General features: G+C 39.2%; 1 protein-coding gene across 1 annotated transcript in view; it reads left to right on the forward strand.

Annotated features, from left to right (window-relative positions):
- Nucleotides 1-27,879, forward strand: part of ADAM12 (ADAM metallopeptidase domain 12) — a 188,114-nt gene that overhangs the window by 1,266 nt on the left and 158,969 nt on the right. The window contains exon 2 of the mRNA XM_062579862.1: nucleotides 14,675-14,808. Coding sequence (XP_062435846.1) covers nucleotides 14,675-14,808 — 134 coding nt within the window. The remainder of the gene's footprint in view (nucleotides 1-14,674; nucleotides 14,809-27,879) is intronic.

The raw sequence follows: 27,879 nt of genomic DNA on the forward strand, positions 1-27,879 counted from the left end.
ATTTACATTAATGGATTAACAGGAGTTGAAGTTAAACCTGCTTTGCCGCTGTGTGAGGGGTTTTAACTTCTCCTGCTCTACATTTGTATTTCTTTGCTTCTGCCAAATCAGCATTTTGGGGGTAAAAGGCTGCAGATGTCTTTGGATAGACAGAGAGAAATCGGGTCCTCTGCTGCCCCACAACTGTTCTCTTGGCATTTGTGGGTCAAGGCAGCGGGTACAGACTGCTCTGAGAGCAGAGGCCACTACAACCCTGACTGTCCTCTGCTAAAAGCTGCAGCACATGGTCAAGGCATGCTGAGATGTGGCTGTGCGTGACCATGTGCCCCAGGTAAGGCATGTTCCCCTGTGGCAGAAATGAAGGAAGGAACATACCCCAGAGTAGTTGTCCCTACAATAAGGTAAAAGGGCTAGCTGTGGATGGCTTGGACTTAGCGTACTGGTCGTAGAGGAAAAACTGGTAAGTAGGAGAGGAACTCCTGTTAGACTGATTTGTTACAAAAGACCTGCTATACTGAGCAATCAAGATACAGTGCTTACAGTGGGCATGCTCTAGTGACTTTAAACAGCATTTCTTGGATCAGGTGGTGCCAATGTTCTAGTTCAAAGAGCTGAGCTCAGGCTCTAGGGTTTTGCTTTCATGAATTGATTAAGTTCACTATAGAGCTTATCTCAGCTGGCCATCGTTACAGTATTTGCCTAAGCCTGAGTGAGGGTAGCACTTGGCGACCTTTGCAGCCCAGCTGGACTTTTGGTTTGAAGCTCCCTCTGCTATGTTACTTGTCTCCACCTCCTCTTCTTTCCACAGTGTGTATATAATTTGCTTTTTGGTACCTCTAGCCAGAGTACTTAGCAAGTATCCGTTACTTTAATCGCTTTTTCTCTGCAGCTTTTGATTTTGCTGAAGCATGTGTGCTTTCTTGGTCGCAGAGGTGCTGAAAGTTACAGCCATGAGCTTCTGGGCCCAGTGAAGCAGCCAGTGAGAAAAAGTCCTCTTGACTGTGTTGGCAAAAATCTTGTTCTGCTGTTTTGAAGCTTTTCAACTTTCACCTTGGCTGGCTTTGCTACTACAACTTATTCCTTGCTGAGTTCAGCTTTGCCGGCAGCAAGAGGCTTGGCCGAGCTTGGAGCCACCTCGTCCTCCTCCGGCAGTGCAGGTTTCCTTCGTGCACTTCAGCTGCTGGGACCTACAGGGCTCAGCTGCTGCCATGTCACTTGGGAAGCCCAGCTCTTCCCAAATACCATGATGTGTGCCGAGTAACAGACTTTGTTAATCATGTTGGTAATTTGAGGTACTGCCAGGGCATCTTACTCTTACACGCTGAATGATTAAGGCAGAAGTGTAAGTTATGAAGTGCCTTGAAAACTGGCATTGAAATACAGTTGTTTTAAAAGGCAGGAGAGGTGCATAACAGAGACTGCCCTCATAACAGGTCTAATATTAAACAGAAATTATCAGGTTATGAGTGAGGCAACCTGAAAACAGTTTTGCCTGCCATTCTTAGTATGCGTTTCCGTGCCAATTTTTATGGGTTTACAACTGCATTTTTGAATTTCCAAAGCTGCTAGCTCTTGGTTCTCTTGGTTGCTGACTAAAACGACCATCATGAACAAAAAGGGAAACTTGCTGAAAGCAGAGCTAATTTTGCTTTGCTTTTTTTTGGTGGAGAATAATAGCCAATAGGATAGGATGTAATCTTATCAATTTAGTCACACCTGAAATTCAACATCTTTGTAAGCTTTTTGCAGAGTCAGGGCCTTCCTGTATCTACAGGGGAGACAATGAAAGTGGGAGCATGTAAAGGCACACTTCAAAAGAGTGTGTTTGGGAGAAACCTTTTAAATCTCTTTTAGATATTAGGTGTTAGCTGGGAGAACAGCAGAGGGGGAAAAATCCTAAAATTTTATCTTTAATTAAAATAACTCTTCTGCCAGACATTTAGTTACTGATTGCAATTGCACTGACTGGAATGAAAATAAATAATAATAAAAAGCAACTTTTCCTTTTTCTCACTTTAAGACTGGTATCTCCAGCATAATCTGTCTTTTAGAGTTCACTTTAAAGTACTGTCCTCTTTCTAGAGTTTATGACGGATATTTATGGTCTACGTCCATCACCTTCCTGGTTGATGATTACCCCATCAGCTTCCCTGCAGACAGCCTGGCATGACCTGCCACTGCTGTCCAGAGGGCTTGCTAAATCCATGCCAAAAGCCACCAGTTGAGAATATTATACCCGCTCTTCACATTATGATCACATTGTTAACTCTCCTGCTCGCTGGGGAGCTGCCAATTTGTTTGGTGGTGGTGGTCTGTCAAGCTGCTCATTTCCTGTTTTCCTTGAGCTTTTTGGAAAGATCGCCATCCAGCCGCAGAGAGCATCCACTAAGTAGGGATGCATGTGCCCGCTTGCGGCACTGGGGCCGCCCTGGCGGCACCTCCCTAATGATATATGAGTGATGGCCACGGATCAGGGTTATGTTTATCTGGTGCTCTCATTGAAGCTGTCAGTTGAGGTTGATGCTGTTGATCATGAAGTTCTGCTTTAAAAGGCTGAATTCATGTGATAGCTTATTTGGTTCTTCACCAGGCTTGTTCAGACCTCATGTGTCCTAATCCTGACAGATTTATCACTAGCAGTCCCTGTGCTTTAACATATCTTGAATTGCCAGTGCAAATTGTCCAAGGAGTCCAGCTGGGCTTCCTTTTGCTTTAGTATTCATGTGCATCCTTTTGGGCAGTATCGCTGGTGCTCAAGGGCTCCAGTGTTACATGTAAATCGACAGCAATGAGCTCTGTTTGTCAAGCAGGCAGCGTGACACCTTCAGTCCCCTGCTAGTACGCGGCTGGCAGGGAGAGTGATGATGCAACCTGTTTGTGTGCATCCAGGGAATTGCGACAAACCCACTTCTGATGCTGTTGCTGCCAGGCCTGGCACTTGGGAATTTGAGTATTAGAGACTTTGTGTTTGCAGGCTGATTGAGTGATTTTTGTCTTAACATTTTTTTTCCTGTGAGAGTCATTGTAAACGGAGAAATAACAGTTCAAGGGGGGTGTTTACAATTTAGGACTGAAATGCTGTAATGCTAACGTGACCAGGCTCCATCATGCCAACAAACTCAGCTCTATGTCTCATGCAGCATCCTGTCCTGCTTAAGAGGCCAGGCTGTTCATGTTAGTCCTGTTAGAAGGAATTTGGCTTTCTCTAATCTCTTTTCCTGAAAGTTTCTTTCCCTCTACAAGTTTTTGTGTTTTACTCTATGCCACTTCAAATTTGTTCTTCATGTTGTGTACCTATTGTAATACAGGCAGCTTTTTCAGATTATTGATAGGACAAATGCACTTCATCTCCAAAACTTTGTAATATTCAAGGCTTCAAGGCTTAAATTGTACCTGCACAATCAGAAACTTATGTTAGCCCTTGTTGAGACTCCAGGGCAAATCTACAAAGGGCTAAATAAAAACTGCATGACTTAATAACTTCTATTAGAGGATCGCAGGTGGACAGTGCAGTGCAAAAGGATGATCCCTTTTGTTCATGGTTAACACAGAACAAATGCTTCCATCGCATTAAATTTTTATCTTTAATTAAAAAGAGTCACATGATAATTGAGAAAAGGTATTATTTCTTCTGAACCCTGTGCTCCAGGATGTTGACCCTTCTCCCCAGTGCATCTTGGACACTCAGATGTAAAGTGCTTAATGATCTGGTGAAGTTCGTGACTTTGACTAGTCTGTCATCCACGACTATCTTAAAGTTTCTGGCATGTGCACACTAGAAAAGAAACCTCAAAATAATGCTTTTTATGCCCTCTTTGGTATTTTTCTTTTCTCAGGCAGATTTTTAAGCTGGTGATCTTTTTCTATGGTGGGTTCACTGGTGAACTCGTCACAATTTGGATATCCCTGTGTTACTAACCTTAATGCTAAAAATTACCAAGTAAAATCTTTCTAATACATGATATTAAATTGCAGAGCTACCTTAAAATCTGCTAATCAAGACAAAGTCTGTAGCCAGTAGTACAACAGTCCTGGAACTAGCGCACCAGCTCTTTGGAAATCTTGTGTTAGGGATGCACAGTGAAAAATGACATGAGGCACTTATCTTTGATGAAAGGAGGTGAAACCTTGTTTTTTGGTTGTGTAAACTGTGTGGTAAGAGTATAAGTGAGTCTGTCAATAGTGATGTGATTTAATCAAGCAGTCTTATCAGCAGAGAGCATCATGTAGTTCAGGAAACAGGGTAGTAGGCATTCGGACTCCCTGTATTCTAGTTCTTGCTCTGATGTTACCTCCTTTGTGCTAATGGCCAATTTTTTTTGCCCAGTTCACAAACAGTGGAGTAGGATTAATAGTATTTGGTGAATGGAGGAATGTTGTCACTATTAGCTATATAGATAGAGTACATAAGAGTTTGAAAATGCATTGATATCCAGTTAGCATCAGTGTCTCAGAAAGTGACTCGGTGAACTGCATTTTCTAATCAGAAATGCTGACTTCTCTGTTAAATTACTTCATGTTGTTTCATTAACTTTTTTTACACTGCATATAAATGGTGTTGCTGTTCTGCCAGATTTAGAATTAGAATGAGAAACTTTTGTGCATCCCGAAGGTCAACATGACGAAACCATAGAATGGATAAACACATCCTTTCTTGTCCAAAATATATGATCTAATAAGGCAAGAAGTGGAACATTTCATGGGCTGTTAACCATGCTGGATAATATACAGAGAGGCATAAAAAGCTGGATGCAGGACTTGGCACAAAAAGCTCTTCTACTAGTTTATTCTATGAGATATTTGGTAAGAGGAACAGTGTCAGTGATTAGAAATATGGTCTAATAATATCAGCCACATTAAATGAAAAATCTTTTTCTGACAATGGTGAAAGTTTGCTGTTTCCTGTGCTTCTATTTAAACTTTTCTCAAATCTGAAAACAGCTCATGAAGCAGGAGAAATAAACTTCATGTCTGACTGCCTACCTTTGAAAGAATATTTTCAGAATATAAATGTTACCAAATCCAAATATTCATGGAATTTTGTTTTGATACAGTTGTGTAGAAAAAGAAATCCCTGACTTTGTCTTAATTCTGCATTAATTAAGTGAGGTGAGCATATGGGCCTGACTCTTCATGGAGCTGGGCATCACAGATAACCCTTATTCATCAGTGCTGTCTATATGCACCCATTAATTTCATAGCATGCTTAGGATCCTCTGTTATCTCAATGATTAAAATATATGAGGGTCTATATTCTCCTGTTGAGAGCACTGAGGTGTCAGAGCTGTAGCTGGGAATAAAATTTGGTCACTGTCGTGTATAGGGAAGGATACAACATCAACACGCTACACATCCATCAAAACAACATTTCAACTGAAATAGTATTTACTTGTTCATGTATTGCCTCTTAAGTGAGGAAAATGCATCCCACTGGAGGGAGACTGGGTAAACACTTGCTTTTGAGGGAAAGTGTGATGTCATTACAGAAAAAATCTTCACACTTGAGAAAGGAGCTTGTCTATTTAATTTGTATTGTGTATATTCCTTGTTTATGGGTCTGATGCTCAGTTGGGACAAATTGTCTGAACATCCTGGATTTGGCTCATTTGTAAAGCTTGGTGTTAAGTTAAGATTCTGTGCTATCCATTTAAAACCTTCTTGAAAGGAACGAGGCATGTGTCGGTTAGGTGAGCAAAGCTGCTTTAGTGGCATGGGAAGATGTCCTGGATGTTCTTTCTACTCTGTAAAAACAATAAAAAAGAAACTTTCAATATTTCTGTAGCAGATCTCCTGAAAAAGCCTGTGACAGTAGAGAGTTACGGATAGATCTTGTGCTTATGGTGACATTTGTTGTAAGGTTACACATGTAAACCTGAGTTTGACAAGAGGCTGCAAGAGCATTAAGTAACCCTAAGTTTTCATTATTCATTTGCATTTCAAGAAGTAGGAAGACAGAGACTTATGTTAGTACAGGTGCAGTTAACTTTTCTTTCTCTGCTGTTGAGTAATGCTGGTAGCAGGTATTCCCCATACAAAGAAAAACACATGGTGGATATTAGCTATCCAGCTCAATACCTCATTTACTAGGTTTGGGAAAGAACTGCAAAAGGTTTCCCATGCACATTTACTTAAACTAATACTGAAATTTGCTTCAGCTGGGTTTACTCTGTTTTAAGTGCAATTTCCCAGAGAACATCTAAATGAATGATCTGCATGCATGTGAAAAAGCACAATTTAAACTCTCCATGTTTTTTTTTGTTTTTTTTTTCAGTGATGATCACATACTATGAATGGGAAGGAACATCTCATGATGCTGTTAAGCTTTAACAGCATCCTTTAACTCAGTGAGGAAGCTGTTAGAAAGGACTGACAGTACCTTTTTGAAGACTGAGAGGAAATTGTATTTTGGGGAGTGATTTTGAGAGGAAAGGAGCCTTTCTGGAGGGTTTGGAGGGGAGGAGCTGGAGAAGAATGCTCTGGTATTTCTGAAGTACCATCTAGAGGACATGGGGTAGTAGTGCTGAGATGTTGCTGCTCCCAGGACACTGGCATAGCTGTATGCAACACAATGATGATGCTGAGTCAGGACAGGACATCCTTCACTATGGCATCCTGGAAATACCTTTGTTAGTAGGGACTCTCAGAGAACAGGCATATTGTTAGCTGACAGGAGACACAGATCTCCTCACTATCTGCTTTGGTGTCCTAATTGCATGAATTGCACATAACATCTCGGCCTGCTACATGAAACTGAGTTAATTTTGGTTTCATCCTCCCTGCTCACCTAACGACCCCTTTCCTCTGGTCCAGAAGCGGCAGAGATGGAAAGAAGGAGCACAGGATTGTTCTGTTGGGGGCAAACTCCAACTTCTGTTGATATTCCTCACCTGTTGTTAGTCCTGTCCTGCTGGTTTGCATGAGAATGACTGGAACAATTCATAAGATGGCACCATCCCTTGGAAATGAAGCAAATGTAAGACACAGTTTGCCGTAGAACAGAAGTTCTCCTAAGCTGTTTGCTGCTTCATTTCCAAAGCTACCTTGTGTTTGAGTCTTGCATCCAGAATTCACCCCTTCCCTTATGAACTCCAAGCGCTGAGTTCTTCTGTGGGAGGGAACTGTTCGATACATACAGATAGCCTAGTGTGCTGAAAAGTACTCTTGTTTCAAAAATTCTCTAGTTTATATCTCAAATTTCAAAATGTTCTATCTAGAAAAAAAACAGAACTCTGTCCTTGAACTGGTCCTGAATAGTAATTCCTCAGTCAAACAGAACAAGATCACAAAGAGACTGGACAGCTGTTTCCCAAATATAGCATATGCATAAATGCTATACAAGATAATAAAGCTTCATTTTCACTATTTGAAATGTTCTGTAGTTTCCCTGCTCCATCCCTCCGTTCAGTGGCAAATGTCGTTCTCAGAACTCCACTTGTCATATTTTGTTCTTGAGAACAGGGAGGATATTGAGATACACTAGCTTCTTTCCTTGAGTGCATTTCAATATGCATTTTGTATAATGAGAGCCCAAATCCTTCTCGCATTACTTATGCTTTAATCACACTGTGCTCTTGCAAGATTGCTTTAATCGCATTTGCATCAGCAGGAGAAACTCTGTATGATGAGCAATATTTCATCTGCAAACAGAAGAGAAGGCAGTATCAGGCGCATGACTAAAATGAACCTCGCTGTCCTGAATTTTTTACAGTGCTGCTATCTAGCAAAGAATTTGTAGCATCCTGGTTTGAGAAATAGATTTTCAGGAACCAAAATGAACAAAAGCTATTTTTAAGGTTTTCTTGAGGACCTGTCAGGTATGATAGTTCCCTTTTAATTTTCTAGTAGATTGCTTTTTGGCATGTGTGAACTCCCAAGAAGCGCAATGCTGCCTAGTGCCAAAGACATCATTTTGTAGTTTAGCCATGACATTACTGTATATGAGAACTGAAAAGTTATATAGATATTACACCAATATATAAACCATGTGTGTTAGAAAGACAAGTTCAGTTTTGAAATATTTGACTTAGCTATGCTTTTCACTTTCAATCTGTGCCAAACATATGCTTGAATGACTGATGGAGTCATATGGTTCCCTGAATAAAGCACTTTATTGTGCACAGACTTAGAGCCTTCCAACAGTTGTATTACAGAAGCTTGAAGATTAAGATGATTCAACTGCTTAGGGGGTATGTTCTACAATGAACGTTTTTATTTTTCTTTTTTTCCTTTTTTTTTCTCTAAGATGTGTCATTAGTTTGTTCAGCTGGCCATGCAATGACATGGACCTCAGCAATCTTCAGTTGAGAAGAAGAGCAGCAGTACATTTAGTTGTAAGCTTTAGCTCCCATGCGCACGTTAAAACGTTGAGCCTGTGACGTTTTTCCCGTGAGTTTATGGGGTTTCGTGGGGGAGGGTTAGGAGGGCTGTTTCGCGTTGCAGATTATTTCATCAGCAGAATTAGATTTAGGAAGGGAATAACTCATGCGAGAACAAGTGATGACAGGAGATATTCTTAGTATTATAAAACTGAAATATTAAAAAGCCTGTTTTTAATGCCGTTTAGTTAAAGGCGATCAGCGTGCCGTAAACTCGTACTTCTCATCTGAGCAGTCGCTTCTCGTGAAGCCGAGCAGCATGAAGGCTCGAGTGGACATGCTACCAAATAGCGCACGAATGAGTTTGAAGCTGACAGACCTGTCAGGCTGCAGAGAGAGGATCCTTCCTCCTTAGAAGCAGAAAGAACAGAAAATTAAATTCAGAAACGCGTGGAGTGGAGTCATCTCATGGTCACTTGTCCTCAGGCTCGTCAAAGACCTTTGCTGACTTTTGATATTCGAAAAATTTGATCCGCGAGTAGTGATTTTTTGCAGCATGAAGGAAAAAACAAGGTCCATGCCCGAGATGATCTATGGAATTGGTTGTTTTGGGGAAGTTACCTGCACTTAAACGCCTGAGGTGTTGCCTTTGGGAGTGGTGGGAGGACTGTGGAAGCAAGCAAAACTAGGTGTCTAGTTGGGTGGCTCTTTTAAATAACCATATTATTCCACCTTCCCCCCCTTCCCCCCCCCCCCCCCAAAGGGAATAATTTGGCTAGATTTATATGCAAAGACTCAACACACTGCTTAGGTGGGTTAGCATGAAAAGTAATTTATGGCTCTGAACTAAGAGGAAGTTGACCGCGAGAGTATGCCGCATTTTTTTTAATGTTAATTATGACATATTATAATTGGTACTGTCATTTTTGGCACTGTCATTATATTAATAAATATAACTTGGCAGGGCGGGCCTGGGCCTGGCGGCCCTGTGGGATGAACAGCGCCCCGGGCCTGACAGGATCCGGCGCCCCGAAATGGCGGCGCAGTGACTGGGGGTGGTGGGGTGAGGGCTGATCCGGTGCCTCGACATGGCAGCACAGGAGGATTAGTGGGCTGGTCCGGTGCCCCAACATGGTGGCACAGTGGCCGGGGAGGGGGAGGCGCTGATCCTGTGCCCTGACATGGCAGCACAGGAGGGCAAGGGGGGCTGATCTGGTGCCCCAACATGGCGGCATGGTGGCTGGGGGGGGGGGCGATGCAGCCCCCCAACATGGCAGTACAAGAGAGTGAGGGGGCTGATCCTGCACCCCGACATGGCGATGCAGAAGCTCTCCTCCAAACCACAGGTACACCAGCTTTCTTTTAAAGCTTTCTTATAAAGAAACGTCTGGTGCGCCGGGTCTGCAGGGCCGCGGGTCTGTAGGGCCGTGCGGGTCTGGGTCGCCGCCTCTCGGGCAGCAGAAACCACGTGGAAAAGAAAATCCACAATTCATTTATTTTCCTTCACTTCAGTCTGTTTTATCCCAGCCTGTTCGGCTCCGAGAGCGTTGTCCTTTCTGTTTATCCTAAAGGCAAATAAACCGTGCCGCTCGGCTAAAAGCTTATTAATTTTAAGTAACTGCACATCCGAAGCGGATCTGGGCTTTCTCAGGTCATTAAACAAAGATGTCAGACCGCGTGCTTAAGCCTTTATTTTGCATGGAGCTCAGAGGAACTGAAATACAAAGCGAAAAGATGAAAACTGTTCGTAACTACTTGCAAACACGTCCTTGTGTGTTACTGTGTGAAGAGGAACAGTTGTAGAAATACACTGCAGACGAGTAATATTTAAGCTGCACAAAAGTCGCTGATAGATAACATCTACTCATCTCGCTCTTTGTACAAAGTCTTTTATATAACTGAAAACAGGATAAAGCAGCACTACATGAGCTTGTGGATAAAGAGTTACCTTCAGTACAGGCTGAAAATAGAAAACAGCTAGACCTGACTGTCAAGTTTTTCATGTGAAAAAAGGGGCGATGAGCTTGCATTAGAAGGAACTGGGCAGAATTTCAGTGAAATGGAAAATAAGTAGGTGAATAAGTAGGTGCGTGTGTTTAAAAAAAAAAAAATAGGAAATGTGGGTCTGATAAAGGTTTCCAGTAGTATAGATGGCCTATTTTGTTTCCTCCCTCATCAACCAGCCAAAATTTAAATTCTCCAATTTCAGTTATAACACTATTTGTATTGCTGTGATGCCCAGAATGCCCATAGAGAGGAGGCCTCATCATTAATGTAAACAGCTCTAATGTTTCCAGCTGCAAAGAACTCCTAATCAAAATTGATAACACAGACAAAGAGTAGCAGAGAAGAGATATCCGCGCGCCTGTGCCCGTGAAGAGCTGCAGCACCAAGAGCTCGAGGGACTTGACCAAGGACGTGAAAAACCAGTGTGAGCACAGGTCTCCAGTGTGGTCATGTGCGTCTTTTTCTGGTGGTCCTCAGAGGAAGCCTCTCTGAGATGGGTGGCCCATAATCAACAGAAGACATTGGGAAGTAAAACCTTAAGGAAAAAAAAAAGAAAAAAGAGAAAGGAAAAGGGGGCCTGGGGGAAACACACATTCACAGGAGTGTTTTGTGCAGTCCATGTGCAAGAGACTGCCCCGTATCTTAACGGGGCGCTCAGGAACTAGCTATTATCACTTATCCGTTTGGGCCGCTCGGACTTGGCTCAAATACTGTAGGGGAGTATGTTTTACCCTTGGAAAGCATTGCATTTGCTCCAGCTGCCAGGAAAGGAGACAGCTGCGGGATAACAGCAGCTTGGTTGCAGAAGACGGGTAGATTTACACCCGGGCTTCCTCACGGGGATAACTTCTTTGGTGCTTACAGCAGTGGTCTGAGGTTGGGGCTGCGTGTGATGGAAGGCATTGCTTCAGCTTTCTGACGTTGCCAGCAGCATCCCACCTTTGTATCTGCTCCGAAGCCAGCACAGCTGCTCAGACTAGGTGCTGGTGTGGGATTGCGTGACTGTCCCATTTTTTTTTCAAGTTTTCCTGCACATTTCAACTTCAGTTATGTCTGTCCTCTTCTTTTTAGCCTGACTCTCTTCTTATGGTTGGTTTTTGTGTCTTTCTTTACCCACGTTTCTTACCTCTGTATCCTGTTGTTCAGTTGGGCTCTGCAGGCATTTTTGATGCTGCCATCTTTCCTTGTCTCAGATAAATACGTGGGGTTCCTCTTCATCAGCAGCAGCGTCTTGTTTTCTGACAAGCTGTTCTTTGAAGCTTTGTAATCAGTCTGTAGAATCCTTTCTGAAAGATTTACCCGTTTTTATTTTCCTCCTACTTTTATATTTAAACAGTGATTTCAAGTTTAACTCACAACTATATGGGTTGTTCTATGTTGTAGTCTTTCCAAAATATGCATAATGTGTTAATGTAATGGCTTTAAATCAGAAAAACATCGCTATCTGATTTACAAAAGGAATTATAATGTGTATATGTCATACTGAGGGCAGTTGGGAGTTAAGCACATGCTTAATGTTATGCATCTGCTTAAGTGCTTTCCATAATGAGGCCACATGACTCAGCCATAGTGCTCTGCCTTTCAGGAAGCTGTGATTCCTATCACATGCAGTAATTTAAATGAAAACATTCGGATATACAGCAAAATATTTTGCTGTGAAAGAAAGAACCTACACAGAAATTGTTCTTGTATTTTATAAATGCTATTGTTTCAAAAGGGTTTGTGTACCCCAAAGCTTCACTGTTTTCTTTCCTGCAAATAAATTCTGTTCCAATGGAGATGTTACTGCTCCCTGTAAACCTGTCTTGACTTCTGTCCCCAGGCTATCCACACTTCTGCTATATATGCAGTTTTGTGTTTTTAAGTAAGTAAAAATGTGTGCAAGATTAAAATTTGCTCACTGTAACCTTACTTTACTTTAATTTAAACTAAATTAAAGAATTTAAGTTTAAATTTTTACCTTACTGCACAACAAGTATCACTTTGAGTAAGTAATCTCAAAGAATGGAAGAAAGAGTGACAAAATTGAATCATTGTTCCTTTTCTCGTGAAATTTTTATAGCTGTTGGGCTTTCTGGACCATACAATGTAATGAGGGAATAGCACATATGAACACAAATACAGATTTCTTTCTCCCCTCCTCCTCCTTTTTTGAATAATGATGTGATTTTAACATTTTGCCAAATTAATAACAAAGACAACTTCCCCATCTAAGAATACCAGAAAGAATTTGACACCTTCCAGTATCTAGGTAAAACTCCATAACGTAAGACCACATGGAAGCGATGTAGACGACTGTCTGCAGGAGGGAGGTATGCTCATAGGGTTTCTTAAAGTTCAGTCCATGAAAATTTCAGAGCGCAAATCCTATAAAATAATGGAAGAAGGGCCTGAATCGTTTAATTCAAACACTTGAGACTGCTCTAGTGAGCCAAGAAAAAAATCAGGACTAGAGCCAAAACTTTCTCTGAGTTCTGCTTCATAAATTCTGGTCTGAGAGAGAAACTTCATGCTTGATAATATGAATGAAGAACTGTGAGGTTCTATCTAGACCATGGTCAGCTGTTCCTTTCTTCATTTTAACAAAGGATGGATAGATTTCTAAAGCACATTCAGAACTTGTCCTCATAGAGGAGAGCTCACCAGTATGGTAGGTCAGGAGTATGGTGCATACAGCAGGAGTTTTGCCTTTCCTGTGGTATCTGAACTATCCCTACCTTCTGTTGAAGATTTATTCTTAGTACCATTTCTAGGTCTTGTATGGTGAGGTTTTTTGAGAACTGTTTCCTTTGACAGGCACAGTAGCATTAGCATGTTTGGAAGAATGGAAGAATACTTGATAAATGTTGCATGCAAATAGCTTTTTGACATTGTAATGTGAATTGAAGTCATCTTACTGTGTAGGAGTACAGCATTATTTCAGTGAGAGTTTATATTCTCTTCCAGACATTTCTTTTGCTAATGTGAATATGCATCCTTGATGTTCAGGGATTCTCAGTACTTCATGACCTCCTTGTATGTCCATATAAAGATACTGAGGGCACTCAGTTAAGTAAATATTCAGTTTTTTGTTGTACACCATCCAGACTCATTAAAATGTAGCACAACTGCACATTTCCATATTTAGTGGAGTAAAATGATGCATTAAAAAGTGTTTGGGGGATAATCAAATGCTTAGGATTAAAACTGGTAGATCTACTGTGTGCAATAAACTTGGAGGTTTAAGGTTTAAAACTATATCATATTTATGCTGTGACTCAAAATCACAAAATGTGAAGACCAGCTGCCTCAGCCACGGAAATGGAAAGGACATAAGGGGAAACTTGTGATCGTTATCTGCCTTTAGGGAGAGCCAGCAATGTGCAACAGCGTGGTTAACTCACCCTGGGGAAACTAGGGCTCTGATTACACCCCGCGGGGAACTGCGCTGTACCACCAGTGGTATGAATCTGATCCAGCAAGAGTCTTCTCTCAGAAGAAGGATTCATGAGAACACGGATAGGATGAGTAGAGTGATCAAAGTTTTTGCTAATTTCTTATCTTGGGTACTGAAAAATAGTCCTGATAAGATATTATCTCCTTTAAGTCCCTGAAGCTTACTTAGCCTCTTAATAACGATGCTGAAAAAACAGCCACCTACTGCATTCGCCCCTGCTTTCCATCTGCCATCATCTTCAATGGAAAAAAAATCCAAATTCTAATATGATTTTGATATAACATTTTAAATAGCTTGTGCCAATACTTCCCCAAGATTTTTTTTATTCCAAAATGTTACATCCTAACTTCATGTTCTTTGCATCCTGGTGTATCTACACCTTACCTTACCCGATGTTTATGCAACACCTATCACCATAATTTCTGAATCCAGACTGGGACCCTTAAGAGCAATTCGGAGAAGTTACTTAGTACGAAGAGAGCAGTCAGAATGTTATATGAAAATCCCTTCATAAATAACAGCAACTTTTGTATATCTTGAAGCAGAAGGCACAAGAATTATCCATGTAGTTTTAAAACTGAATTTCAAATGCTATCTGGGGTTGCTGTTTGTTCTGTTTCCTCAAGCCACTCACTAGTTCTGCTGTGCAGTCCTTGTCCAAATCACTGTTACAGAAACATGCCATCTAATCAGAAGTGGGAATAACCTCAGCGCTCCTCTCCCTGAACCCCAGTCCTCTTAGAAATTTGTATAGGTTTTGACACTGACAGTGTGAACCCACTGTGTTTTAACATTTAATTCCTTTCTTGAACTTGCTTCCTTTTGAAAAATACTGCTAGGTTCATTAAATAACAAAGTTCATGTTGTCAGATTTTGTTCCCTACTAACATGAAATACTTTTTTCCACTGTACCTAGGAGACCCTGTGGATGGTAAATTGCAGTCCTCAAGACAACAGGTGCCAAAGGACCAGTCAAAAGATTATGAAATAATAATTCCCCACCTTTTGAATGGAGAACAGTGGAGACCAATAAATGGCATTTATTCAAAGGTTAGTGTTCATTTTGCCTATTATTTTATTCTAAAATGTATAACAATTGGAAAACTATAGGGGAAAGTAAATGATTGCACTTCGTCATAGCTGTTATAATTACATTCTTTGTATTTTAGTAGAGGGTCTGCTATCTAAAATTGTTACTTATCTAATTTAAGAAAAATGAATGTCTTTGGTTAAAATTAATACTTATTTTATTGTAAAATAGCATTTCTATTTCTGATAATAGAAATGGACGCTTAAAGCAAAATAATATTTTTAGTGAGGCTAACATATGTTGCTTGAGATTGTAATTTATCCGACAAATCTGTTTCTTATATTTGCCTTTCTGTCAGTTTTGGGGCTATTTTGCAATGGTATGGTACAAATTCTCCGACAACAAGAACTTTAAGGAAAGGAGTCTGTATGGGGAAATGCATTATATGGAGTCTGTGACAGGGAGATGCACCCAAAGCACCATCCTAAGTATTGCGTGTTGTTCACAGAGGGAATTGCTAGAGAGTTGCAGTTTGCACTCTGCTTTCTCTTCCCCTAACAAGGGGGGATAATTTACTGCTGGCTCCGAATAACTATAAATTGCTCTCCCTCTTAGAGAAATTTTCCTTCCCATTTTTATTCTTTTTTTTTTATTGCCTTTTCTTAAGGTATATGGGTTTTTGTGTTCGTTTTTGTTTGGTTTTTTTTTTAAAAAAAAAGAAAAAAACATTAGCCCTATTGCTTGATGATATGATAGCTGGCAGCAAGGATAAAAGGGATATTTTCTATCTCTCCTTGGTCTCTTGCTTGAGTTTGAGTGTGAAAGGCAAGTTGCCTATACCTTTTATTATTACCAAAGATGTCATGAGAATCTCTTACCCAACCTTTATAACCTATCTTTTCTGATGCAGTTTTATTCCAGATTAGCTTTTAATATTGTTCTTTTAATTGTCAGTATAAGGAGAGCAAACTGTTTAAAACAGTTTTTTAAAAAGAGAAACATCAGAGCATTTTTCTGTAGTGCAGTTGAAGTTTTTAATGGAGAAATTATTCTTAACTACTGTCACTGTTTGAGGGATCAACTTTTGAATCATACTAATAATTGACAGAGGTAGGTGTGAAAAGAGATTTTAAAACAATGCATCTGACTTCTAAAAAGTCTTGTCTGGATTAAAATTTTACTTCCTTTTTTTTCCTCCTCTAAATGAGAAAGAAAGGCCAGTCATAGTTTTGACTATCTGCAGTGATGAAAGGGATATCATTGTGAATATATAATAACATATCTTAGGGAGATACCACAGATGGCTTGGTCAGAGATGTATGTTCAATTCTATTTTTAGATAATTTAATTAGAAACAGACATCCTCCTCACAGGATTCTTTTAGCTACTCACTGTAGCTTTCTGAAAGAGTTACAACAGAGTATCTTTATGTGAGTAATGATAATATGATTTATATCATTAATTTGTTTCCCAGAATTGCTTTCTGTTTAAGATGAACGTTAAAAAAGATTTGTGGTTTGGTAGAAAGATCCACATGCTGTATCAGCACTTTTTTTCTTTGAATACTTCTTTTCCATGGAAACTGTTATAAATTAAATACATAAAAGTGCAGATCAGGCTGTGGGAAGAACAACAGTGTTAAACTGTTAGAGGAGAAGAGTAACGAATAACTTGTCACATAAATATTGATCAAAAGCAGGAAAGTTAACTACTGTTGTATTCAATAGTTAAATGGGACCTATTCTTCAGCTCAAGTGTACCTCCATTTTATTCCATTTTTAATGCAGTAAAAATGTATGAAGCACTCTGTATGTGTAACCAGCGGTTATTCTTGCAATAGAATATATAGAAAAATAAATAGTGCAGTGCATATAAAAATGCCAAAGTATTAAAGTTATTTTTTCGTATAGATAATTGCCTTGCAATGAAAGCCCTCATTCTGCAATCCTGTGATCGTAAATACTCTTGCTTAACAATTAGCCCCTGAGGAACCATGCTAATCATTTAGAACAACATACTCTTTCTTTCTCATTTTGAGGACAAAACTGCTCTCTTATTTACCCTTGGAGTCACTGCAATAATCTGTTGGAATATCTCGTTCAGAAACTGTCATGAATGATTATTACCCTAATGACTCTCTTGTTGAAGGCATCCATGCAGTACATCTTGCAGAACAGAAGCAAAAATGCCTAGTCTTGTTTCTGCTGAAACTAGTCAGATGAACACACAGTCCTGCTCACCAGCTGGATTAGAAGCACATCTACTGGAGGAAAAAAAAAAAAAAAAAAAAAAAAAAAAAAAAAAAAAAAAAAAAAAAAAGGTTACTTAATTTTAACCTAGTTTTATTTTAAATAAAATTAGGGTACACTTTTTCAAGGGCATTTAACTGTACATCCAAGCACTGAAGAGCATGATGGGTTCAAATAATGGTAGGAAAAATCCAATTTTAAAATCAGACATGTAATCATATTATATCTAAAGAATCTTGGTCTTCCAAGTATGAATGTGGTATTTTGCTTCTGGAGAAAACCTATCATTTACTGGGCAGGTAGTTTTTTTAAACTTCAGCCTGAAGTTGAGAGACCAGGACCAGAATTTTTTCATGGTAGTGTTAGTTTAGAAATGCTACTGCTTTTTTCTAATTTGAAAAGATGCATATACTCATCCAAACACCTTTTCTATATTGATGTACATTTAAAATAAAGTGTAGGTATACTTGACACAAGCTGCTATGGAAATACAGGTGTTTTCTGGAACTGTACGATGCTCTTTATGTAGCTAATGGTTGTTAACTGTTCTCTTGGCATCTTTTGATAAATTCAGAAAGTTTAGATAATTTCCAGTTGGAATATTTTAATGGTGTCCAGTTACATTCCTTTGCTAGCTGGGTATAATATTCTGTTGCCAATCTTGCACACACTGCTAAGATTAGTGTCTACTGTTTTGAGTATGCAGTTGTTGCTAGTCAGGACTGTTCACGAGTAACTGTATCTGTGGGTGTGTGACCACTAAATCAGGACCCCAAACTATTGTGCAATGTTGCTGTGTGCTTTCAAACAATAGCTGTCCATATTCTGTGCAGATGTGACTTCTGTCTTTGCTGACATTCTGTGTGCATTACAGAATGTGTTGATAGGTTGTTATACTTAATGCTTAGTTCCAGTTCCCTTTCCAATTCTCTCTTTCAATTGTTCATAACTTTGCAAATTTGTGTCAACTTTTTCCCAGTACTTGGACTAAACCCAAAAGGGTTGGGTTCTGTTTTTCTTGATTTTTGTAAAGTTTGAACCAAATTGTTTCATTTTTAAATTATTCAAGTGTAGGAAAAAGACTCTTTCCCCTACTTGTTCCCAGCTGAATATTTTTCTTCAAACTTGGCTTGAGACTTAAAAAATCAAGCCAAGGTTGATGAGAGTTGGGTAAGTGTTATTTTAGCACATAGAACACTTTAGGGAAGATTTTTAGGGGACCATTTGTTTGGCTTCGGCTTTTATCCTCATGCCCTGCTAGGGACACACACTAGGTAACGTGTGCCAGATCACTGCATCACAGGAGCTGTAGAAGGTCAGGTAACATTGGTTGCTTTAGACTAGAGCCTGAAGCACTGTCCTTTCTTTGAAAGAAAAGTGCTGGACAAGAAGCATTTCCTGTAGGCATTGAGAGGTGCTGGACTTGACTTCTATGTTTAAAAAGCCATAATTGCAGAACTGACATAGCCTGTGATGCTGTGGGTGCTCCCAATGTAGAATTACCCTTTGTGGACATTCATTCTGAGTGACATACTTATTAATGCACTTGGCTTTGTCTCCTGTAACCAGAGTTTAGGCCAGGTCTTATAATACAAGTTTCTTGGAAATTGAAGGCATTTTGTGCATATATAATCTGTTCAATTCAATTATGCAGATAAACATAGAGTCGTCAGGTCATCCCAAATGAGCGCAGATCTTTTCTCCTCAGTTCTGTGACATCGATCACTCAAATGCAGACTTCTTCTCTATCGTTAGTTATGTAGCATTTGTAACGCCGTCGATGGCACCTGCAAGTGCTGAAATAGGTTATAGAAGTGTCTTGTAGAATTTAGTCCTTTGAAGTTTATAAAAACATATGCAAGTTGCATTCAATTTTTCCTGAGTTTCTCTTTGCATCTTCTAGTGCTTATGCACATACTTCTGTAATTCTGACCTTCAAATCCGTCAGAGTGGAATATTTGACTGCTCCATACATACGTGTGCGCTCCAGATGGGCTATGATAGTCGTTCATGAAGACATACCTGAGCTGGATACTGAATGAGGTGTAGCCAGGCAGCATGGAGCTGAACATGGCTTCTGAAGAGTCGCATGAAAAGCTGGAAAGCACTTAAATGCTTTAGGCTGCTTTGAAGTTGCAAGTTGCCAGTCCAAGTTGCTTTCAATGATGCAAAGAAAATTTTTAATTAATATTAAATTTAGATCATGCACAGAGGATAGAGAACATGTTTTACTGCAAACTTCTTCAAAATAGTTGGCTATGAGAAGCTAGATGTGTGCAATATACCTGTTAACAAATTAGATATCTACTCCACTTGTTTCACAGTGACTCTTACCTGATCTTTTCAAAGGGAGTGCCAATGACCTCAATAAATAAAAAGTATACTAGGAAAGCAACCTTACCCTAAATTCCAGAGAGTTAGACCTCACATTAGGTGCAGAATGCTCTGTGTCCTTCTGTGCACCAGGACTTTCTGATCTATTGCTATTGGAGTAACACCCAAGAGAAGGAAGAGAGATGGAGAAAGATGCACATGGTGGGCAGAAGATGGGAAGGAAAACAGCTAAAAACCAACTATGACTCCAATTCTGATGACTCTTAAATCCAAATATATCAGAAATTCATTTTGCCATAGGGGAAAAAAAAATAGATTCAAACAGCATCAGAACTGCCTCACCAAATATAAACTTTCAAGGCCAAATTCTGAGCTAGTGTAGATTAGTTTCATTCTTTTTCCTGGGCTATTATAAATCAGATTTGCGAATCAAAATCCTGAAGTATTTTTAAAAAGGAGAAAAGAAAGATGAAAAGATGCTTTTTTTTTCTTGCTGTTATGTTATACTTGAATATAAACTCCAGCTATGAAATGCAAAGATAAAGATGAAGGTCAGCTATAAATATATACTTAGACCGTATTTCTTCTATTTTTTAACTGTACAGTTGTCACAGCTCAGAAGATTCTGCTTGTAAAGTGGCAGGATATTACCATTTTCTGCTGCTTAGCATGCATTGCCTCTCACTGAGCTTGCAAAGAAGTAGCTTTTGCATTTCTACCTGTCTAATTCATAAAGGATTGTATTATGGATTATGTTCATAAACAAACATCAGAATTTTGATTATCTGCATATCATCTCAGACACTGATTAATTGAATCCCACTATGAAATTCTCCGCTATCTGTAAAAGAATCGTGTCCTCTGACAGTTGTTAGTTATCTTTATGATTCTTCAGCTTTATCAAATGTATTGAATGTTACATGGCTTCTTCTTGCCTTCTTGGGTTTTGTTTGTACTTCTCTTGTAAAGAGCCTAGTCTGACACACACTGAAGGGATTTTTGCTACTGAAACAAAGTGTTTAAAGGGAATACAAAATAACTCTGAATTAGTTGAACAGTCACAAGAGTTAGGTTGGAGATTCAGGAACTTACACTTACTAGAAGCTGCCAAGCTGCTACGTTATGGTCACATCTTTTTGCTCTTGCGTTATTGCTTTTCTCTTGCAAATTACCAAGAGTAACACAACACCTCTGTCCTGCTCCCCAATCCTGCGTGCTAGTTATGGCCTGTCAGAGTAATGGCATGTACACCAGCTTCAGTATTCTTATGAAGTTGCTGGTGCATCCATTAGAAAGGCCCTAATTTAACAGGATTGCTATGAGGTTGCTGTTGCACTTCTCTGCTGCACGTTTCAGTGTTCTTGCATGCCCCTACATACAGGGCTTGATGAATTGACTACAAAGTGAGTTGCCTGCCATATCAGATAATTAATTTAATGCTGAGCCTTTTCAAGAGCAAAGCCATTCAAGTTTATTTTATAGCTGGCATAGCCTTCATGCGAGTGATAATTGTTTATATTCACTTCAACAGAGCCTCCTGCTGTTCCTTTTCATTTGAAATAATTGTCAAAGTTTAGACTTCTAGACAGTTGTATTAAAGGCAATTATACAGTGCTGCTTAAGTTTTTGAAGACTGAGAGGACAGTTTTCATAGCTTTTTTTACAGAGTTGCTTTACATATCTTAGGAAAGAGAGACATAAACAGAATTTATAGTCCTCTCCTTATTTTTATGACTTTTATGACTCATGAGCATCAAATATAAGATGCAGAGCTGTGCATGCTGCTAAGCCTGTGTCATCAGCTGGGAATGCAGCTTGGCACAGATAGCCTCAGTGGTGTGGGAAACAAACTATATTAATCCTTGATAAAATTCTATGTGAGATCTATTCCTCAAGCCTCTGATTATTGATCTGGTAGTCATTAATTTAATAACCTAGTAAACAATATGCTTTTATTTTGCTTTTTATTATAGCTATACCCCTACCTTGTAGGGCCACTGTGAGGACTTAATAAATTCTTTTGAATGTTTTATTTAATGTTAACTTTTATTTAATTTTAATCAGGAAAATTTAATTCAGGAATTAATAAATTCCTGATTTCTTTTTTATTTAAACTGAGAATAGCATAATTTTTACATGAGAACTATTGCGAAGGAAATGTTGAGATTCTCCCTAACTCTGCAACTGTTTTCATAGTGCAGCCAGCCACAGGAAGGTAAGTCCAATTTAGACAGAGTCTTCAGCCATGTAGAAACAGTGAAGTGCCACTTCTGCCATGCATGTCTGATCTGGTTGTGTGGGGAGGTGTGCATAGGGACAGGGAGTGTGTCAGCTCTGCTAGTTCTTAGCAGCATGTTGAGGAAGATGCTGTAAAGGGAGCAAAGGCTTCTGATGTAGATTAACTCTCTAAACTAAGTGGGTCAGTGCTAGGCTTATGTGGAATCAATCTGGAGTAAATGATGTTTTCTTCATTTTTCATATGGGTAGTATATTTATCCGTTTGCAATTAACAACACATCTGTTGGGGAACAAAAGAAGAAAAACTGCTGTTATTCCCTCTCCCCCTCAAAAAAATACCCAGAAAACAAACAAACCCTCAAACCCTACTCCTACCAGTTTTTAATTTGCGTTTGAAAATTCAAGCAAATATCCTATGTACTGTTGGAAAATGTCCCTTTGTGTCTAGCCTAGGAACCCCTTCAGCAGTGGAATTCTCAATGACTTTAGGAGCTGCTGCCTGGGCAAAAAAACTTCTTAGAACAGTCACAATGAAGTTTTGTGTTTATGGGGGGAAAAATACAGACAGACAGACACACATAGACACTCCTAAAAAGTCTTTTATTTTTGAACAGAGGGGCACGTCTCAAGGAGATTACACTCAATTTATTTCATTGCCTAGCTGTTGTAGAGAGGATGTGATGGTATCCATGTTTAACTAAACAATCACTCTGATAATTTAAGTCATCTATGAAATTTGTAAAAAGTGCTGTTCAGCTGTATCCTCGTTCTAGGAACTAGTTGGATCTTACACAGCAGTTTCAGGCTTGATAAGTTCCTGGAGTCTGAGACCACCAATAAAAAGTTTGTATTGGTGACTGAGTAGGGGAAATTCTTTTCTTTGTCTGTAAATCAGTGCCCTAGTTTCAAGTAGATATAGTAGTATTCATTTCCTGCCTGAAATGCTTGGGCATACTGGGAAGTGTTAAGCAATTGGGATTCATCCCAGAAAATGGTACATTTCATTTTCAGCTTAAGCAATACAGTGTGTTAAGTTTGTAAAGTTTTTGTGGGATAGTTTAAGCACAATATAAATAGCAGATATTACTGAGAGGGAATGCTGCTTCAGTAAATGGAAAATGTAGGGCTTTATGTTAAACATCCATCAGCCCCCGCCCCCTTAGCATTTTGGAGCCCTCAGTAGGGTGAAATTCCCTTTCATAAGTTTGTACCACGCTGAGCTGTCGGGAGGAATTTTGTCATACTTGGCCAGTAAAGATCGCCAGTGATATAATAGTCTTGGGTGAGTTGTGTCTCCGCACTGCCTTACCACCCTGCTCGAGTCTGCCAGCAATTGTATACGATGGTACTCTGCAGAAGTGCTTTGTTACATTTGCTGCCTTTGACCCACCGGCTATGAGGTAGCGTCTCAGACTTAGGCTTTAGGAATCTGTTAATATGTTCCTCTCTTAGGTGATGTAGCTAAAGCAATGTTCTTTAACGTGGGTTTTCAGATGGGTATTTAAAAAAACAAATAAATCATACTTTCCAAAATAAAATGGAAAAATATTTTGATCTTGATGATGCAGTTAGTGCTAGTAACCCTTCAATGTCATATTCAAATCCAACACTAAGTTCTTGCAATTATGCTTCATTATACTGGGTTGGTAAAATGCTTGCACTGAGGCATTTTCATATTGAATTAATTTAGCTTATTCTTGGCTGATTCATGTCTCTTGCAACAGATCTTGTGAGCGTAAGGTATGAATTTCAGTGTTGGAATAAAGTAATGCTTTACTTTCCAGCTACGAACACGTGATCAATCTTTTACAGGCAGAAGGAGAATCTCCCTTGTTCTTATTCTTATCGTGATTGCCTTGAGTAAAGCTGAATTCATTACAGTTCCTATAGCAGACTCTTTCCTGCCATATGCTTGTGGTGTTCTGAGAGGATTCTGCTTCTGAAAGAAGCCATACGAATGGTTGCTGGTAACAGCAGAAGGTCGGACTTGTGGCCTGTTCAAGGCTTAAAATCCTCTGAGCAGGGCAAGTCTGTGGAAGTTAAGAGTAGTCAGTGTATTCTGTGATGAAGACCCCTGTCCCAGAAAGCTATAGTAAATTGAATTGTGCTCAAAGTATGTGTATTTTAGGGATGAAGAGGTAAATTTATCTGGTAGATTCAATGAGTCCCCTTGTTATACACCTGATGCCTTTGCTGTTGAATTATAATTCTATTTGAATATGATTAACTCAAACCCTGAGTGATTTACCTCTTCTATAATAGTATTCCTCATTTCTTAGAAGCGTAGCAAAAAAAAACTTAGCACTTATATGCAGTTGAAAACTTGATAAGAAAAATATCATTTGGATTGATAATAAGCCCTTTTTAAATGCAGTTGTAATATCTTGATAATAAGGGGATTTCAAAGTCTTGGTATTTTTCTGGAAATAAAAAAAGTTCTGAAAAATCTGCCAATTATTTTAGAAAAGTTCATACAGATGAGGCAGAAATGATCAGAATCATTTTGTTACGGTAGAAGAAAATTTGTATTCAGTTTCTATCTTGGGGAAATTGTGTGTCCTTTTAGTGCCCTTTTTCCCCTCAGGGACACAGTTTTAAAATATAATTGAACTTTCAAGGCTTAGTTTAACAAAACTATTGCAAATTATGGTATTGTAGACACAGTGGAGTAATGAAGGTTAGTAAGATTAAGGACAAAATGCATTTGGTGATACTGTATGATGTGGGTTTTTTGTGGGGGGGTCTTAGAGGGTGCATGTGTTGCCAGAGTCTGCAGGCATTTTATTGGACCTGAAGTCATCCAGGTCCTTCTCCTCCAAAAAAAGTGCCTGCAGTATTTCTGGTCAGCGTAATTCAAAATCTGCTAGTGATAGTAGTTGCGCTGAAGTTTGCACTTGCTCACTGTACTATGGCATTCACACAGTTGCTGTAGCTTTGAGAGGCCACTCCATCCTCTCTGTCCAAACTGAAATGCATTAGGCTCCACTTAGATCTTCAGCTGTGTCTTTCCAATTGCCCTTTCATCCTTTACCCTAAGTCCCAGGATGCGAACATGAAGAGCACTGATTCCTCTCGAGTTCAAATCGCACTCAGGAAGTCGCTCCTTGGTCTGGCCCTCATTCCTTTGTCCTTAATGTATCTGCTGCCTTAAGATCATCTTTATTTTCCTTCTGCTGCATTAACTTGTTTCCTAGCCCTGTTATGACCATTTCCATCCATCAGGGGCTTCTGGGCAGTGCCTTGATGGAGTAAACCTCCTTGTTTGCTCCTTCTCTCCCCACTTGACTAGATTCTCTGTGGATTGCTTCAAGAGGCCTGCAGAAGTTAAACAGCTGCTTAATTAAAATGATATTTTCAGGGTGAACCTGCCAAACCCTTCCTAGCCAGAAGTCATCATCTCGAGTGACTTACTTACCACCTTTAGAGGTGGCAGCATTTTATATTGCATGTTTAAAGTGAAGTCCATGCATAACTTCAATATTCAGAAGAATTGTGCATACTCATTACCTGAGGCCACTTAAACAAGCACAGGAGCAAACCTTTTAAATCAAAACTGCTGCCTGGCAAGGGGAGAGTCGGATCTTAATTTAGATGCCTGATTTTTTCTCACTGGTATATGTTATTTTCTGGTGTACTGCATTTGTGCGAGTGCTGAAGATGGCAGGTTCCTTTCGGCAGCGATCTCTGATGAAATCTTATACTGGTGTCTCTCAGATGACATTATTTACTTTAGCTTCAGCCATTCCATCATCTTCCCATAGATGTTTTTGCATTAAGTACATCTTGTACTGAAAAAGAAACGATGCTAAAGAAGCTCTGCTTCAAATGTTGGCAAGTGACAATGAGACAAAAGTTCTTAGACCTGTTAATCTAAGCAGCCATAGTATCCCTGCCCCTGAAAAGGACAATTTCCGTGGCAGATACTGAATCTACCTTTTTCAAAGGAGAGAAGCTGTTCTGGAGATGAATCTGTTGCAGGAAAAAACAATAAGAGGAGCTGTGTAATTTTGGCCTCAAAGCTAATTCTAGATTATTACTGTTTTAATTTTGCACACTCCCTTCTGCCTACACTGGCATGTCCAGTGTGCATTTTCAGCAACAGTAGAAAAAGTGGGATTTCTAAAATCACGTATCTTCAACAGAAAGGGCCTTTCTCTTGGTTGCAACAGACAGAAACATTGTTTAAAGCAGACTTTTTTTGGCATTTACTGGCATTACTAAGAAGGAGTTGGCGAGGAAAGCTGGCAGAAAGAGATGAGTTGGATGTGCTTTAAAGAATTTTTTTTCTATAAAATGAATATCCAGAAGCCATGTAAATGTATTTTCTTTAGTTTAAAAAAGTACATGGAAAGACAACATATACATATTTTTGACTGAAATAGTATCTAAGCTGCCTATGCCCTCCAAATTCTATTCTCTCAATTAAAAAAAAAAAAAAAAAAAAAAAAACCCAAAAGGCAAAACAAAACAACACCCAACACCTCAGGAAATCCCTAGAATGTTTCTTTGGGAACAGACCAGCCTGTTACAGTCGTTAGCTTGCAAAGGTATTTCTGCGATAGTGAGCAGGCAAAGTGAATTTTAACCTTTTATTGCCAAGAAACATCATTTTTGTTAGTGAAGTAGCTATTGAGACATATTGAGGCATGTAAATTACAGGGAGTAAGCAAATGGCATATGTAAAAATAAACAAAAACTATATCCCTTAGAGAGAAATTAAAATCAATTTAAATATCTATAATTAAATATAAAATACTGTTTCATACTTTCCTGAATATTTGTTTATTACTTTTAACATTTCTGATTGTATAAGCCTTTATTTGCAACAAAAAGATATTTCAAAATGTTGACTTCTATTTCTCATTGCAGAACTGTTTACAGCCATGTTGATTATATGGTTTATAGAGATTTCCATATAGATTTATATGGATTATATGATTGTATTTCAGGTATATTGATTATCATAGAATCATAGAACCATAGAATCAGCAAGGTTGGAAGGGACCTCTGGAGATCTTCTAGTCCAACCTCCCCACTCAACAGGGTCACCTAGAGCATGGTAGACAGGGTTGCATCCAGGCGGGCCTTGAAGATCTCCAGAGAAGGAGACTCCACAACCTCTCTGGGCAACCTGGTCCAGGGCTCCGTCACTCTCACAGGGAAGAAAATCCCCCTCCTTATCAAGGAGATGGATGATTATTGCCAGAATGGCTTGAATGGTGATTTGTGTAAACCCTCCATACAAAAGTGCTTGTTCCCCAGGACGCTAAAAGGAGGGTGAGGAGAAAGGAAAATGCTACTCTGTGGAAGCGAAGTATCAGGAGGCTGGGAAGAGGGCAAGTGGCGGGGAGGGGGGAGGTTCAAAGCCATGGTAGGAACTTTTGTTTGCGTAAGATAGCAACCAAAATTCCTTGCTTTGTACAGCCGAAGATCTCCTCTCTTACTGTTCTGCCTCTTTTTCCACTCATAAAATGGGAATGAAGTTTAAATCAAGGCATGTAACACAAGTATACTTTTTCTAATGGGCTTTTGAGATTAAAAGCGTTGTTTGTATTTGCACTATCATGCTATACAACGTTTAGGCAGGGAGGACTTTGCTGTTTGGGGGAAAAAGGAATGTCTTCCATGTGTGGAATAATGATGCATGTGTTGTCAGAACAAGGGGACAAAGATTTTCAAGATTTCAAGATTTTGGTTCCCAGAGAAATTAATAGGAGGAGTGTTTGTAAAGTTGAGTACAAGGATTTTCGCTAGTAATCTTGGAGGCAATTTAAGAGGAATTGTAAGTATATGGAGAACATTAGTTGAAAATTTTATGTGTATGATAAGCCACATAAATCAGTCCAAATTTCCTTTAGCATGATCACCTTTTTTTTGAAGGAAATAACATTAAAGAGAAAATACTGTATTTTGAAGAACATTTTGAGGAATAGTATTTCTTTTAGTGTATTATGTATCTTTCTTTCAAGTGTACATTTTTTACTACTCTTAGTGTACATTTTAATCATCAAGGATCGATATATATTTTAAATGAAACTTACCAATTTTAACACATTTTCATACGTGATTTATTAACTAAAAAAAAAAGTGTATCTGATTGAAATTAACTCTAATTTCAGCCTTCACCTTAAAAGCGTCAGTGTGCAGTAGTTTTAACACAGAAATTCTCTTTCCAGGCTTTTGTCAGGATTCACATATTAATCACAACTGAAATTTTTGCAAAAGATTTAATGGCAATTTTTTTTCCCAGTAAAACCTTTAACTCTCTCA

The sequence above is a fragment of the Rhea pennata genome, chromosome 7 (genome assembly GCF_028389875.1).
Source record: "Rhea pennata isolate bPtePen1 chromosome 7, bPtePen1.pri, whole genome shotgun sequence".
NCBI lineage: Eukaryota > Metazoa > Chordata > Aves > Rheiformes > Rheidae > Rhea > Rhea pennata.